Source organism: Musca vetustissima, unplaced genomic scaffold, assembly GCF_032173495.1.
Source record: "Musca vetustissima isolate MV318-11 ecotype Yass unplaced genomic scaffold, APGP_CSIRO_Mvet_v1 utg182477, whole genome shotgun sequence".
Classification (NCBI taxonomy): domain Eukaryota; kingdom Metazoa; phylum Arthropoda; class Insecta; order Diptera; family Muscidae; genus Musca; species Musca vetustissima.
In genome coordinates, this window is record NW_026882536.1 from 23,114 (window position 1) to 41,372 (window position 18,259).

Sequence of the window (18,259 nt, forward strand, 5' to 3'; positions counted from 1 at the left end):
CGTAGCGCATAAAATTTAACGAATAATTAAGGACCAAAACAGTGGTCAATAAAAAATAGTATTTTTATACAATTCTAAATTAAACACATATTTTCAGTCTTCTATTATCATTCCACCCCATTGTGTAAATAATTCCAATTTACCAAACTTAGTTGACAGCTAGATAATAAATTACCCAGCAAAAACCCCATCAATTGTATCAAATGTCTTGGTCACATACACAAAACAAATAATAACAAGAATTCATCTCTCTTCTTGATTAAATGCGAGGAGAGCAAGAGAGAATGTGAACAAAAATGGGTCATTATAATGAAAGAGAAAATCAAATGTAAACAAATCAATCCTGTGCTCACGAAAGACTTAAGAAACGAACACGTTTATGCATTCATGCAATCATAACAACAAGAAATACACAATAGAGCGCGCTCTCAGACTCTCTGTCATAGGTTAAATGACATTTTGTGGTTTGTCAATTGTAATTGCCAACAATGGCAAATAAATTGAGTGACAATATACAACAACGCCTACTCAATTTGTTTAGAAAATTAAAGAATTTTGTTTGGTAATGATATTTAATGTTGTTGTTTTTGTTGTTAACTATTCAAGAAATATTTATGGGTGGAAAGTGATGAAATCAAGAAATTAATTCCTTTATTACTCCCTCCTTCATCATGATTAGACGGAATTAACCGGCTATAGCTAGAAATACTTGTCTTCAATTGAGGATCACTATAGAAGAAGAAAAACAAACTAACAAAATTCTCCACAGTTTTTTTTTCAAGTTAGACTAGCTTCTTGTGGTACAACCTCTTTTGGACTACTGGTTATTGGCCGCGTTGTTTTTTTATGCATAACGAATGGATGGTGTTTGTTTTTAAGGAAATGCATTTTGCCAGCACTCGCAGTTTAAGACTTTGGCTGTTTTCCAAAGACATTGAAAATTGTTGTTGTTGTTGACCAAGAAGAGCAGGACTAGTTTCAGTTTTTTTGCTTTCTTGACATCATTTTTATTGTTGCATCACAACAATGGCCACACAACAACTAATGTCTAAGCCAAACTGAAGCACACTGAAATGAACTAAATTTCGGAATACGCTAGGAGGGGTGACTTGTTTAGACAATGCCGTAGTGCCGAAGTGTTTACATTGAATACAATATGAAAGTGCGTAGTGATCTAGCAAAAATCATAGATACTTGCCATCAAAATGGTGTAAAAGTGAAGCATTTACAATCTGTTTGCCATATGTGTATTTTTTGAGATAAAAGGATGGTGTATAGAGTTTTAAACTCGGAGATTATTTGAGTGGATAAAGTTTGTCTGTTTAGATTAATGATGGATTACTCTTTCTGGTATCTCATCTATAGAGGTTCAAGGTTTCAAATAAATTAAAATAAATATGAGATCATATATGAGTGTTATATCTAAATTTGAAAGGATTAAAATCAAGGAACCATTTAATTCGATAGTCTACATACATTCCAAGATGTAATCGGTTGGATAATTTCATAAAGGATCCCATTTTTTACTCACACTGAAAGGATTTAAATACAACATACATGTTATACGTACATTCACAGAAAACAAACTATTGGGCGCCATATATCTAAATTCAGTCTAATGTGGCGTTATTCAACCCTAAATTAGTTCAAATGAACCAGTCGCTATTGCCGACAGATATATATCCTCAGCTTATGGCATTTGTAGCACACATTTATCCTGGATCACAAAGACATAAAACTATGATAAAGCAGCTTGATATTGATTGCTCTCTCATTACGCCCATTCATCCTTGACCTTTTCATTCCGCAAATCATTTTAGCTAGAAAATTTCTTTATTTTGCTCTCATATAAAATAATATATTGTGCACCATATTTTTACATTCAGCCTAATGTTGTTTTATGATGGGTTTACGTTCTAGCTATGGACGCTCTCAGGTGATGTTTCCATATTTTTAAATTCATACTGTCACAGAAAATAATCTATTGGGCGCCATATTTCAAAGTTCAGTATATTTCGGTGTTACGATGCAGTTCGGTTCTGGTCCAGGAAGAAGGGTTCCAACCACAAATTAGTTCAAAAATACCAGTCAGCACATGACATTTGTGGTATACATTTATCCTGGGACGAAACCAAACTACACAAAAACGTATCCTATGATACCATGGCATATGTCATTGGTGGTATACATTTATCCTAGATCGAAACAAAACGATACATATATGTTAAAGGAGCTTAATATTGATTTGTACCCCACCATGCCCACCCATCAATAATCCTTTTTCCAAAAGTTATTTTAGCAAGTAAATTTCTTAAATTGGCCACACTTATACCCTAACAAATATTTTTCATTTTGCTCCCATAGAAAATAATCTATTGGACGCCATATTTTTTGTGGCGTTAGGGTGGTGTTTCGTTTTAGTTCAGGAACAAGCGTCATTCTGTGAAGGCGTCCAACCCTTATTAGACCATGTGTCGGTGTCGATCAAGTTCACTATCGAGAGAAATATTAAATTTTAGCTTATATTTGCACTATAGTGCAAAATTTGCACCGTTCGAACTTAACGACATTATTACTAGTTTCCAAAAAATAAATTCCTGACCAGTTTCCCCTGGATAACATTTCTGTATTTTACTTTTTTACATTCCACCCTATTAAACACACACACATTTTTCATTACGATCTTCCTATATTTGTCAGTGCGTATGGACACTTCTTGTAAATTTGCAAATGAATATGGTGGCTAGTAGACCAGATTTCTTCATATTTGTCCAAGAAGTAGTAGTAGTAGTTGTTGTTACAAAAGGAGTGAACAAGAAAAAAATTGGAAAAAATAACGCACATATCCCGCGGTGTATATGTCGTCCAGTACTCAGTGAAATTTTAAGAATTTCTATTTTAACAATCATAGAAAGCGTAAAGATGTGTTTTTCCTTTTCAAAGACTTTCACTAGAACCAGAAATTTGTAAGAAGAAGAAGCCTGCTGTGACAAATTAATCGATTTGTGAGATAAATTTGGAATTTGTAGCGATCAATATAAAATCAGACTTCACAAATTTTGTTGTTGATAAAATGCGGACTATTAATGACCTTTGCTGAAATTCCTACCGCATTCATCTCATTATGATGCGTTTGGTAGAAGGTCGGTTTTTTTTTCTGAAACCCTTAGAAACCCGTCAATATTTAGTATTTAATTTAATATAAAGTGCGGTTTATAGATTTACTTCGAAATTTGTGAAAAAGTAGGGATTGAAGAAAGGGGATGATAATAGCTTTTTAAGAATTCCTATAGAATGGCCACTGCCTCCAGAAGCCTCTTAAATATGTCTAGGTCTTCAGAAGGCCAACAGGTTTTCTGAAGCATTGTAAAATTACCGCGATCTACTAAAGTCCCAAGGTTTCCTAACCATAAAAATATTTTATTTTTCATATTTCCTAATGTTAAAAGAATAAAAAAATATATTTTTATCTTCAGAAGATCTTTGTCAGCCCTCTCCTGGAAGTACTTCAGAATAATTCCAATGAACTAAAGAGTTATAGATACTCTCTGATCATTAGAAGGCCCACATATTATCTTTTGGCTGCCCATCGGTCTACTTCAAACTTTGCAGAGGCCTTCTAAAGGTTTTCTATGTTAAGGAAAGGCCCTCTATCTTGTGAAGGGAGAAATCTTTAAAAGAAAAATCGAAATTGAAAGCTGCTGAAGCTCTTATCTTTGAAAGGGAAGGGCTTATATTTATAGAAGTCTATATAAATCATATAGAGACTCCAGGAGAAAATAATATATTTTAAGAAGTCTTCAGAACATCTTTGTAAAGTCACTTTTCATAAGACATTTAAAATGTTTTTTTTTTATCTGAAGGTCTCGAGAAAATCTTCTCTCTTAAGAAATGTTCTATAGGTTACTCTTTTTGGAAATCCTTAGGTCTTCAGAATGAATGAAGGAAGGGATTCTGTTGAGAACGCTTCTGTATTTCTTCTATTGGATGGGGTTCTGTTTATAGAAGTCTATACATTTCGTAATGAGACTCATCTATTTCTAAATGCCCCTAGGATATCTTCATAAATTCTATTTTCAAAAGACCTCTAGAATGTACAGAAGTCATCTAAGATGTATACTTTGATTTGAAGAATTTCAGTAAAATCTTCAGTTTTAAAAAGTCCTATCCTAATGAGGCCTTTCAAAAGACCTGGCACCTTGAGACAGCTTTTGAAGTTTATTTTTATTTACAGAACCCTCTTAAACTGTTTTCTATATTGAGAATATTTTTGAATGGACCAATATATGAGAAATTTATTGTCTCAGCGTGACCACTTGCAGAAGAACTCTATATAAGATTCACACTTTTGTATAGGATCTGTAAAGGTATAATTTTTCCATGTATGTTTTTTTTTTTAATTTTATATTTCAGATTCTTGAAATGTTTTGACATATTCTTTTTTGGTTCCTAAAATAGTGGATATACACAAAATCGTCCCTATCCTAACCTAATTTCCCGAACTAAGTTTTTGTTTCTGTTTTGGTATTTTGCTTTCTTAAAGGATCCTGGTAGAAAAATGGCAATGTTCATTCGAAGTTTTCATATTCCTCATATAGGGATTCCCAACCGATTTTAGGTATTTTGAAGTAATGTAGTGTTTCGGGTTCTTAGAGGATGTAATATTTCATTGCTGAAAATTGTCGGTTTAACTTAGCCCCGCCCCATATTAGTTATGTATATCGAAGGACATAGCCGTATTTTTCATCCATAGTGACAGCAAGATAATATTTCGGACTCTCAGAGGATAACGTACATTGTTTTTGACATTTTTTTTTATTTAGCCGCCATGTACATTTTATTTAGCTGTCATGTACATAGCTGCCCATTGGATTTAGCTGCCCAAAATTGACCGCTTTGACACTTTTTCTTAGATTAACAATCAAATATTTCGTTTAAGGGCACAATTCATACCAACACATTTAAGATAACAACTCAGAATATTTGTATTTTTCCCTCAACTTACTAAATTGTTGTTCTTAGCTGCACAAAGCACATTGAAGTAAAAAATATTATTTTTTTACAACTTTGTTCAATTATTGACACTATCGATTCCAATAGTCCTTCTGTATCGTTAGCGTTGAACGCGTATTTCAGAGCATTTAACACTGCCACGTTTTTATGCAGTGCAGGTTGAGGCAGGTGGGCAATTTCAGATATCTGCACTTTTGGCTTTTCTGCACTGAAATAATTGCATGTGTTGTTTGTGCAGTTAGTTCAAAACTACTGCAGATTCATTACTTGGCACTTTTTCTCAGACTAACCCTGAAATATTTCGTTTAAAGGGCACAATTCATACCTGCAATTCTGCAATTTAAGATAATTACTCAGAATATTTGTATTTTTTCCCTCAATTTACTAAAATTGTTGTATTTAGCTGCACAAAGAACATTAATGTAAAAAATAGTCATTTTTACAACATTTATCGATTCCAATAGTCCTTCTGTTTCATTAGCGTTGAACGCGTATTTCAGAACAGTTAACATTGTCACTGGTTTATGCACTGCAGGTTGAGGCAGGTGGGCAATATCAGATATCTGCTTTTTTGACTTTTCTGCACTGAAATAATTGCATGTATTGTTTGTGCAGATAAGTCAAAACTATAGTAGATTAACTACTCAACAAAGCCCATTATATATCGGTCCCATATATTTTACATATCTTGCTCTGTTCAGTTTTATTTTATGGAAATTGTATATGGATCGATTTATTTCTTAAGATACCTGCCGAATTTCGTTCCTGTATCTATAAAAACTAAACTTGTAGATAATATTAGTTATGTTAATATTTTTTAATTGTTTGTCTTTTTTTTTTTTTTTTGATTCCTCAAGTCAATGAATTGTAAGCAAAAATTTGCATTTGACTGACCCACATTTGCCAATCAGGTTTTCTTTTTATTTTGATGGGGATCGTGATTATTTTTTGCTTTATTTGGTTTTGTTGTGAATTTGTATTTCCTGATGTGACTTAAGCATCGCTTTTAAAACCAAAATATGTATTTAATTTCATTTAATAAAATTCTTCGATACAAGTGAAAAGTAATAGACGTGACAAGCAGGTAGGCAGTCAGGCAGACAGACTGGCAGAAAATTGCATTTGTTTTCATTTTCATCGTCGTCATCGTTACACTTCAAAACCCCTTACCAGACAACTTCAAATGGACGGAATGTTTTCAATGAAATTCTGGATCAGTGTCCATTGCCTGCAATTATAATTTTTCCTATCATCTTCACTAAAGCAGCAGCAACAACAAACACCATGAGCAAGAAACACTTCAATGTCAAAGTCTTCAAATCGTCGTGATTGAACTCACAATTGTTTTCTTTCCAGACAGGCGGACCAAAACGAATAAATGGTCGGTCGGATAGACAAACGGATAGTTAGATACAACATTGTATGCCCATATTTTGAAAAAAATAGTGCGTTTGGTGTTAAACACTTTCTTGTGTTTCGTCTTAGAGTGAGGTGTTTTTCTGTATCTCTTTTACACCGTATTTTTTTGTAAAGAGTTCTTGTTTTAGTGGTTATATGCCCGGCTGAACAAGGAAATGGTCTTGGGTTGTAGGCGATTGTGGTTTTTGGAATGCTAGTTAAAAGTCAAGTGCATTTCATATAAATTATGGCAAGGGGTCATTTTATGAAACGAAAAAACGCACACACACTTTTAGGTTAACATATGGAGGTGTGTATATGAAGGTGTTCAAATATTTCTACGTTTTCATAGGTAAAGAGAAATATGTGAAAATTACTCTAAGAGTACACAAGTTCAAGAATGGTAAGACTGTCAAAAATGGCTAATTAATCAGCTGTTTCTTCCCGAGACAATAGTAACGCTAGTAAACGAACAAAAAGTACGGGGCCGATGAGGAGTAAAAATGCCCAAATTAAGGGATAATTATTAAAAAAATCGCATCGGCGAATTCGAAGTTGTCATTACGTGTTAACATTTTTGATGCAGAAAATACGAGAAGAAACAGAAATATATACAGTATGTCAAGAATTACTTTACATATGGGTAATTACGAGGGCAGTTCGGAAACTTCTTAGCCTAGCACAAAAAGCGCGGTATAAACAGAAAAAAGTTGAGTGTTTTAGAAACTTCCATCTGTGTTATGTGTTTTTTGGAAAATTCCACATCTGTTATGAACACATGTTAAATTTTGTTCGATCTGGCAACTCCTTCATATAGAAACAATGGAAAACATTAGAAATGTGTGCTGCCATTAAATCTATACTAATAAAAGAGTGACTTAACGATTCATCAACGGCCAGCCGAGAAGGCTGAAGCCAGAATATTGAAATTTTAAGTGAGGGTCACTCTTGGTCCATCAGTGACAGATAAGGCTGTTTTTTTAGAAATTCGTACTAGAACGGTACGAAAAGTACTAAATGTGATAACATGGAGTGTAGCATAGATATAGCAAAGGGTTTTTTTGGACATTCGAATTATAAGTATGCGAAGGAGACCCACAAGTATGCCCGAGTCCCACATAAAGTGTAGGACCGATTGTATTTTTAACAAGTAAAAAAGTGTCAGTCGGTGTTGCCGACAGATATATACCCTAACCCTATGGTATCCGGAAGAGGTATTCGGAGTTATACACATATTCTATTATTCGTAAGGTATATGTTTAATTAAAGATGTTTCGGATTTTATGGTGATCAAATATATAACAGCTGTGTTCCCAAACCTGCAATATTGTACTATATTGTACTAGTTTTGCAATTGTTGCCAGAAAAGCGTTTCCTTACGCCGAAAAGTAGGAAAAATTGAAGTTAAATTTAAGAGAGTTAAAACCAAAATGGCGTTCTCTTCTCCTATTTTCTGCAAAACCAATTTAACCAATTTGACATTTGATTAGGGCTTCAACAAAAGGGACACACGCATAGACGCACACACATTTGCTTAAAAAAAAACAAATAAGAAATTTAAAAATGGACAAACAGTTTTTTTATTCTCTTTTGAATGAAGATGAATTGCTGGCAGAAGATTCAGATGAAGACTTGGGTTGGTCAATCGTACCAAAATATCCAAAATATCTTGGGCTTAAGACAAGTTTAGGGGCTCCACTTGGATCGCTTTGACATTTTTACAGTAAGTAGTCCTCGGTGAACTGATTACAGTGATATGGGAAGAAATGCATACTTCCCGAGATATGGACCTTGAATGTTCGGAGAGTATGTTGTTTTAATTAGCCGTATAATTTTAAAGGTTGTGTTTTGTGTTATATAACTAGATGAATATATTGCGTAGCCATGTATGAGCCTGTCCATATGTGAAAGTGTTATTCTTAAGTTCTCTTAAAAAATACCCGATATAACCTTTTAATGACACCCATATTGCCTTGGTGGCAATAGAAAAAGGGTTGTTTTAAACAGAATATGTTCCGAAATTTCAAGGCCAATATCTCGGGAAGTATGCATTTTCCCACATGAAATGTATATCACTGTAATCCGCACAAGGAGGGCTACTTACGGTAATCATTTCAAAATGATCCCTAATCCTAATGATCCCATATCTTGTTGTTCTAGTTCGCAAAATATCTACCAATTTCAATAGCATTAACATTATGGGAGCGTCCAGCCATGTCTTTCCGGGCTCGGAGTCGTCGGAAACTCCACTTCCAAATATTCGATAAGATTTTTCTCTAAATTATACAAATAAAAAATAAACAATAAATATTTATATTATCAAAATCAGGCAATGGACTCCGTATAACTTTTTGTTTTTTTTTTGTGCATTAGGTTTCTGTAGTATTTTTTTGTCCTTAACAAATGAAATTTTTCATTTTGACGTTTCTTCATGTTTTAACTATTTTTCGTTCCTTTACTTTTTGTACACAGGTTCGTTAAAATCGGATAGTCCGTTTGCATGTTATTATATAATTAGCACATTTTTAGCACAATTTTGACCATTGTAAGGTAGGTACAAGAAGGAGTGGACCGGTAATCCCCATCTTCGAACTTAAATTAAGTTTGGAAGAAATATTAAGATGTGCAAAGTTTGGATAAAATCGGTTATTCCTTTCGAGAGTTATGGTGCTCACCAGCCAGGCAGACAGACGTCCGTTCGTCTGTCTGCCTGGCTGGCTGTGTAAATCGACTCCAAATTTTCTGAAACGGATTTGAACCAAAGAAACATGGGGTCTAAAACCAATATGTCGATGAGGCACATTTCCACCGTATCATTAGCCATAAGGTTGAGGGTATAAAAATTCGCAACATTACCTATGTAAAATCTAATTCGACTTCCCTTTCATCCGTCTAGCAATCATATGTCATAAATGAAAAAATATATATAAAAACATTACACAATTTCTCACTTTTATACGCTTCTCTTGTGAAATATTACCTTTTAATAAAATTAAAAAAAAGTTAACACCTGATGTGCATTAAATTAAAAAAAGTTCAGTTATCATACCGATGCCTCCCAATACAAATCAAAAAGAGAACAGTGTTGAGCTTGTTTTGTTTTGCATATCAAAAACAACAAATAATAAAAACCCCCCCTTACCCTTTCGTCCAGCAGCGATTTTTTTTCATTTGTTTTCAATATTTATTAAAATGCGTGACAAAAATTAAATAAAAATTCCCTTGCAGAAAGTGAAATCAGAGCCTAATTGATTTTTTGCCAATTTTGTTTTTAAGGGTCAATAAGGCACCCCTTTCATTATGTGCTGTCGTGTGTGTGTTTTTTGTATAGAATACGATAACTAAAAAATAAAAAATAGTTATGATAAGTTAATATAATTTTGTCGGGGGTTTTTAATTACAATTTGTATATGTCCACATGGAATTCAATACAAATTTGAAAGATTTATCGATTCAATAGAAAGTTACGCGACCCCAATTAAGTAAACCCAGACATACACACCCGCTTACTTTAAATAGCCAAAACATGCATTGCAGTTGCGATTGTCCAGGGCAGACTACCGTAATTGAATAATAATTAAGCCATGTTGACGATGACGACAATGCCCATCACGATGATGATGAACCTGATGTTGTTGTTTTATTCCAAAGAAACAATCACAACAAAACCTTTTAAATCAGTTCCAATTACATGGGCTTCGCGTTTTTGCGATTAAAATCGATTGTGTCACTGCGATGTGTTATCACAAAACATTTACGTACATAAATCACATGGCGGAGACATGTCCAGCAAAACATTTGAATATTTTAAGTGTTTTGCTTTTTTTATTTTCTTTCGTTTTATTTTTGGAAGGAAGTAGGCTAACGTAATGCAAAGTGGGACAGTTATCTGTCACTGATGTCATGTCACATTAATTTGACATTCATTAAACAATCTTACATCTGTGGCATTTCCAATGAAATTCTTGCAAGTCATCATGATTCTTATATAAGAATTAAATGTTTGTATTTTTTGTTTTTATTGTTAATTTCACTTTTAATTATTTCTCGTTAAAAGAACATTTAATTTGTAAATGTCATTGTTTAAATACCACAAGGCACGCACGCCACACTCCTTATTCAGACGGCAATGAAATTCAATTGCATTGCATTGAAAACAAAAGACTTAAGCAACAAACTTGCATGAGAAAGTCAATTGACCAACAGAGACGATTCGATGGCGTTTTAAGCCATCTATATGGCCGGTAACTATAAATGGGAAATTTTCGACATTCAATTTCCTTTTTTCTTCTTGGGCGTCAGTGTTAAATTATTTAGAAACGAAACGGCAATTTAGGTTAGGTTCGGACTCTTTTTATGCAAATTATTGTTTCAAAATTAAAATTTACAAAAAAGGAAAACGTCTTTACACGCTCCACCTCCAAAACACCTACAATCGATCGGGAATTTTATATGGAAGGTATTTTTAATTGGATATTTCGTTCGCTTCGTTTGAGAGGTGCAACTTTTTAAAATTTCGACCCTTAGCAGGGGAGGTACCAGAAAAAGTAGAACGATAAGTCCCAGCAATGGTTGATATATTACGATGTGTAATGTTTAGTTCAAATCGGACAATTCATTCGAGTGATTAGAAAATTATTTTTAGCCAAATTTTCACAATTTTGTAGGGTGGTACCAGAAGGGGGATCCCTATAGTTCTCATTTTTCGGACATAATCCAAGTAACGCAAATACATTGCGATGTACAAAGTTTCGATGAAATTGTATATTTCGTTCGCTTCATTTCAGATTTACAAGTTTTCAAAACTTCGACGCTTAGCGAGGGGGTACCAGAAAAAGTGGACCGATAAGTCCCATCTTTGAACTATTCAGCTATCCAAGCTATTCAGCTATTCTATAAATAATCTATTATGCAGTAATGGTTGAAATATTAGGAGATGTACAGTTTAGGTACAAATCGGATAGTCCGCGTGATATTTATTATAAAATGGATATTATTGGATTCGATCTAGGCTAGTTTGGATTACATTTTGGGAAAAGTTTGGATGAAATTTGGATATTCCGTCCATTATTTAAGATTCGATTTTAGATTAGGATTGCACCAATAAGACTCGTCCCTCAAAAAATATTAGGTTGTACAAAGTTTGGTTTGAATTTGAATGATATTTTCGCATGGAATTATATAAGGTATTTTCAGCACAATTTTGATCAAGTTTTGTGGCAGGTACCAGAGGCAATGCACCTATCTTCCCTATTTTCATACTTGACTTAGAGTTGGTAAAAACTCGACTGTTTGGATCTAATTGGACATTCCATTAGCCTCATATTGGATTTATAAATATTGAAAATGTTTACCCTTTGTGGTGGAGGACCCAGAAGGAGTTGGACCAATGCGTCTCATCTTCGGACTTGATCTAGGCTCTTTATAGATAATAGTTGTGCAAAGATTCAAATCGGATAGTCCCTTCGTATGATATTATAAAACTATATTTCAGTAAAATTTTGACAATTTTGTGAGGGAGGTACCTGAAGGAGTGGACCGATATCATCCATTTGCGAACATGACCTAAGTTTAGAATGAATATTACGAAGAGCTAAGTTTTAATGAAATCGATTACTCCCTTCGAGAGTTATCGTGGGCACCAGACACGAATTGACGACAATTGTCTAAAACGGATTTGGCCCAAAGAAACATTTTTCGATGAGGCACATTTTTGCCGTAGCAAAGGGTATATGGTGCTGAGGTTATATAAATACTATCTTCATCTGGTCTATATGAAATATTCCCTTCAAATCGTCCATAAAGGCTCCTTATAGCGACTGGCTTCAATTTTTTTATAGACCGAAAAACTTCCTTCAGCTCGTCTACAAGGATTCACTTTATGTAAAACTTCATTTAGCTCTCCTATAGAGACTACCCTCAGCTTGTCTATAGAGATTGACTTAGGCTAGTCTATATTAAATACACCAAACGCTCGTATATAAAAATAAACCCTTTAGATCTGCTATAAAAAAAAAACTGACTTTAACTCTTCTAGATTAAAGATGAGTTCGTCTAACCGAAAGATACCCTCCAGTTCTCCTATAGAAGACTCCGTTCAGCTAGTCTATAGAAACAAACATGATTCGGCTTGGCTATAGAAAAAGGGAGTATTTTCAGTTATAGTTCAGTTCTTCTACATAAAAAATACTCCCTTCCGCTCGTCTACCTTCATCGCCTTTAAAGCACGTCTATAGAAAAGACTCTCTTTGGCTCGTCTATTGAGACTCCCAGCAGCTAATCTGTAGAAACAACCTTTAGTTCGCTTTTAATAATCCCTTCAGTTTTTTGATAAACAAATACTCCCTTCACGTCGTCTATGAAAAAAACCTACTTCTTAGAAATATTTACCTTCTGGGCATTCCTCCGTCCCTTTAGTTCCATTGACTCGTCTAGAACAGAACAGATCCCCTTCATATTGTTTATAAGCCGATAGACTTCCTCCTAATAATTTTTAAAAAATCATCGCTTAATAAAATATCTTCTACAATTTACTCTTCCCATGATTGTTGTCTTTATTCAATTTAATGAACCGACTCTATCACATTCGATTTTACAACGCTCTCATTAAAACTGCTGTAATATACAAAAAAAATAAATAATTAGAATTTTAATAATATGTATTATGAAATCAATAACTCAAATATTCTCTCAAACGACAAGTATATCGACAATTCAAAAATTTATCTCGAAAAGATTTAGTTAAACTAGTTCTGCTTCGGCAGCTAAACATGTTTAGAAAGTCATTAAACAGTTTTCTAATTCGATCGTTTTTGTAAATCATTGTTCTGCTCTTTATTTTCTAGGTGATCATGATATACATATTGACCAATTTAGAACAATAACAACAAGAGGAAATTATTTAATACATAAAAAGAGTCCAGAGAAATGACGATGGTTGTTTTTGCCAAGTCATCAGAACCGGTTTACTTGGCAATCAGACACCAGACAGGATTACGGGGTTTTAATCTACATTTAGATGGAATTACTTGTAAATGTTTGAATTTTAAATTTATGCAGCTATGGAAAATTCATACGTGCATATGTATGTTGGCGGTATGATAATGAGGAGAAACGTTTATTTTTGTTGATCAGATTAGAATAAATTGAGCTTTCAATGTTTTTCTTATGTTTTTCGAAATATTCTAATTTCATTCAGGTCATCTTCAAAAAAGGACTCCCTTCAGTTTGTCTATAGAAAAGACACATTTGAACTCTATCAAAAGAATCTCAACTCTATAGAAAAAAATTGTCTTCGCCCTAATTTGGCAGCATTGCTCTGTAATATTGACATTTAGCACAGCTGACTACACGATTAACTGTCAACATGCGTATTTTCTACTTCAAAATCTATTAATAAGGTCGCCAAGATAGCAATCGAAATCGAAAAACAGCTGTTTTTTCTCAAGTCTAATGTCAAAAATTTCGACTTTGTTTACATTTTCATAATGGAAGTCAATTCACAATAATGCATTTTGACAGCAAACTTGAGAGGTATTGATTATCAGCTGGTCTCCCTGGTTGACCTTATTTATAGGCCATGTTCTACTTTAATTCGATGTGCAATATTGCCAAACCATGAAAAATATTACAAGATAAAATTTGACAGGTGGTCGGGTAAAACACAAATGTTTTTCTTTTGATACATCACCTTATTATTGCATCATAATGGCAACTATATCTGTTATCTGTCATAATTTGAAATAAACTCTAATTCAAGGCCTATAAAGAAGGTCGTCCAAGGAGACCAGTAGGATATCAGCTGCCTCTTAAGTTTGCTGTCAAAATCTATTATTGTGAATTGTCTTCCGCTATGAAGACGTAAATAAAAGCCAAATTTTTGACATTAGACTTTAGAAAAAACTTTCGCTTGCTGGGTGACCTTATTAATAGATCGTGCTCTAATTTTAGTCTTAATCTAGACCAATGGCACAATGAATAGGTAGTCCATTTAAAGCAGCTGATGTCTTGATTAACTGTCAAAGTGGTAAATTTTACTTGAATTCGATGTGCGATGCTGCCAACTTTTTGAAATATTATAAGGAAAAATTTGACAGATAATCGAGACAAACAAAAATGTTTTTGTTTTGATACATCACCTTATTATTGCATCATGTCTAGACCTATAAAATAAGGTCATACAGAGAGACCAGCTGACTTTCAAGCTTGCTGTGAAAATCCATAATTGACGTCCATGTAAACAAACTCAACATTTTTGACATTAGATTTAAAAAATCTGACTTTTAATTGACTTTAATAAAATATCTTGGTCTTAAGTCTTTTCATGTATAAACAAGACCATTCTAATACCATAGACAGACGACTGCCTTAATTTGCATTAAAAAATTCTTAATTTGAATTAATTTTTACCCCTGACAGACGAGAGTTTCTGCATTTACGAAACCGTTTTTTTTGTTTCAAAACAATTGTTTGTCTGTGTGGATGAAGAATATATTGAAATATGTTTGCAAGATTTTTCGGAATTACAACTTAATAAAATAGATACATGACATAAAGGGAAAATAGCGGCTATGATGTTGGCAAAAGAGGTCCCAATATGAAAGAATTTTGAAATTTGCCTTTATTTCTCATATTTATTTTTATAAACGTAAAAAAATTTGACAACAATCAATTGATTTTCGACAGCATTGCCATATTGAAATTCCTTAATTCAGTATAAATTCAGTTTGATTTTGTGCATTAACAACACATAAAAATGAGGATAATGTACAATTTAATTTGAATTAAGACTGTTAATGCAAATTAAGGCTGTCGTCTGTCTAGGCTATAAATAAACTTTTTGATATAGTATTAAAAACTCCCTTCAGCTTGTCTATAAAGACTCCCTTCCGGACGTCTATCATAAAGACTACCTTCAGCTCATCTGTAAAGATTCCCTCCAGTTCATCTATGAAGACCCTCTCTAGTTCATCTAAAGACTCCCTCCAGTTCGTCTAAAAAACGTTATTCAGCTTGTATATATAGACTCCCTTCAGCTCGTCTGTAAAGACTCCCTACATCTCATCTATAAAGACTCCCTTTAGGTCTTTTGTAAATATCCCCTTCACCTCATCTCTAAAGACTCCATTCAGATCATCTACAAGGACTCCCTTCAGCTCGTCTATACAGACTCCCTCCAGCTCATCTATAAATACTCCATTCAGCTCATTTATAAATATCCTATTCAACTCGTCTCTAAGGAATCCTTTCAGCTCGTCTATAAAAACAACCTTCAGCTCGTCAATGGAGAATCCGTTCAAATTGTCTATGGAGTCTCCCTTCAATTCGTCTATAAAAACTCCCTTCAGTTTGCCTATATAGACTCACGAAGAACTACTTCAAACCCCTCTATACAATTTTTGTATTCGCAATTACATTGAAAAATATCATGTTTTGACTTGTATTTCTTAGATTGCCTTTAAACTAATCTCCTTCCCTGACTTCGTTTCAGCTAAAACAAAAAATTCCAAACAAATCATGACTTCAACGTGGCTGTGCTCCGCAAAAAACACCTCCTCAAAAATAGCTTTATTCACAATAGCGCTTACGGTGTTGTTAGCTCAGGCTAGCACAGATGACTCCATACCAAATGCAGATACATCCGCCACTGTCGGTGCAACAGCAACACAACATAGCAATTCACTGGCCGATGAAATAGAACACGAAGAATTCATTGATACCGATTCACAGCAGCCGCATTCGCGTAGAAAACGTTTAATATGGATTACGGATGATGGACGATTGGCATTGCCACCAGGTACAGCATTGACATTTACACCAACCATATCGATGCCATTGGTGAGACATCCTCCGGAGGGTTTCTTTTCAAATATGACCATTAGTTTCCCCGTAACAAGTGAGTAGTTGACATAGAAATGGGATGGCTGATAAAATTTAAAAATTATTTTTTTTATTCTAGTCGATTTCGATAAATTGGGCTTGACCGACAATCAAAATCCTTTGGGTGATTTGCCGCCAATATTTGCCCGTTCCTTTGGCCATTCAGCCGGTGAAATGTTGGGCGACTATGTAACCAAGCTGTTGCATTTCAAACGTAAACGTGACCTAAGCGAACAGAATAAGGCACCAATATCAAGTGGCCATTTCAAAATCGAACAGCAGCAAACAAACAATGAAGACCATCCAGAATTTCCACAATTACCCGAACGTTTTAAGCACATATTCCATGGTGGAGAAAGGTATTAGATGTCAACATGAAAGCGAACAAGAATTTGGTTATAAATGAGTTCTCCTTTTCCTCTTCCAGAGTAATTTTGTATGGTGTGGTAGAGGACTTTTTGGCCACTTTCGGTATGAACGGTAAAGCATGCCTGTTACGTACAATCTGTGAGGTCCACTCGAGATCAGTGGATCATTTTGGTGTATTCGGTGAAATGGCGAAATTATTTTTAACGTAAGTAACAAAACACAAATGATGTGATGATATTTATATTTGACAGTAAATCGACATTCAATTATACCTTTTCGATCGACTATTAACTGTTCCTTTTTCAATAAAAAACCCCGTCATGATCATCTGTAGAAAAATACTCTCTTGTGTTCGTCAATATTAGAAATTCCTTTCACCTCGACTCTAATAAAGACCCCTTCAGCTCGTTTATAGAAAAGACTTACTTCAGATAGTCTATAGAAAAGACTCCCTTTAACTGGGATATAGAAATAGGCTGCATTGAACCCTTCTATAGAATAAATATTACCATTAGCTCGTTTATCGAAAAACTACTTTCAGCTTAAAAAAATATTTTCATCTCATCTTCTATCGAATATCGAAAACTTCCATCAGCTCCTCATCTATTAAATAATCATATTTAGAAAAATACTACTTTCGATCCATCTAAAAAGTCTCCTTTTAATTTATCGTCTATAGAAAAAACTCAATTCAACTCCACGTCTTTAGAAAAGACTTCCTTCACTCTTCGTCAATCGAAAATACTCCATTTTGCTCTCCATCAACCCAAAACACTTCACTCCGACCTTCGGCTATCCTCTGCCCCTCGTCTATCGAAAAAAATCCCTTCAGCTCCTCATCTATCGAAAATACCTCCGTCAGCTCTTCATAAAAAGAAAAGACTTCAGCTCTTTGTCGAAAACTTCCCATCCAGATCCTCGTCCAAGGCTCCCTTCTTCCCGTCTATCTAATAAACTCCCTTCAGATCCTCATTTATAGAAAAAACTGAATTCAGCTACTCGCCTGTCGAAAAGACTTTTTTCAGCCCTTCTCTATTAAAACGAAAAAAAATCTCCTTTCATCTCCTCGTTTATCAAAAATACTCTCTGCAGCTCCCAGTCTATCAAGAAGACATTGTTCAGCTCCTCATCTATCGAAAAAACTTCCTTGAGTTTCTCAGATCCAGTTATCGAAAATACTTCTTTCATCTCCCTGTCTATCTCGAAAATACCCACTTCAGTTAATCATATATTGAAAATACTACCCCCAGGTCCACGACTAAATAAAAAGTCCCCACAGCTTGTCCAAGAAAAAACTCAATAAAAATACTCTCTTCATTTTGTCTATTTAAAATTATTGTTGTTGAATTATAATCATGTAATCGAACAGACCTATTATTTTTTAAACTATTAAATAAAAAATGCTTATTTTTTTCATATTTCCCAATAGTGTGACTAGATCTCCCTTCTCAGATCTAATACCAGAATATGTTAAGGCACAAGAAATTGGTGAAGGTCGTGTGGCGCCTGGTGAATGTTTCCCCTATTACAAGGATTGTCCCCGAAGTATTTTCAAGGCAATACAAAATCACAAATACAGGTAATTTCATAAAATATATTC

General features: G+C 34.2%; 1 protein-coding gene across 1 annotated transcript; it reads left to right on the forward strand.

Annotated features, from left to right (window-relative positions):
* The first annotated feature begins 15,927 nt into the window (after positions 1–15,927).
* LOC133329007 (uncharacterized) lies at positions 15,928–18,245 on the forward strand. The gene is made up of 4 exons (XM_061537507.1): positions 15,928–16,306; positions 16,370–16,649; positions 16,718–16,864; positions 18,089–18,245. The coding sequence occupies exons 1-4, from the start codon at positions 15,928–15,930 to the stop codon at positions 18,240–18,242; spliced, it is 960 nt and encodes a 319-aa protein (XP_061393491.1). The 3' UTR covers positions 18,243–18,245.
* Positions 18,246–18,259: the final 14 nt, after the last annotated feature.

Excerpts from the sequence above, each read along its gene's own strand:
- LOC133329007 (XM_061537507.1), top strand. The coding sequence starts at position 15,928 with ATGACTTCAACGTGGCTGTGCTCCGCAAAAAACACCTCCTCAAAAATA. Across the intron at positions 16,650-16,717 it reads ATATTCCATGGTGGAGAAAG|AGTAATTTTGTATGGTGTGG; the intron begins GTATTAGATGTC and ends TTCCTCTTCCAG. Across the intron at positions 16,865-18,088 it reads ATGGCGAAATTATTTTTAAC|TGTGACTAGATCTCCCTTCT; the intron begins GTAAGTAACAAA and ends ATTTCCCAATAG.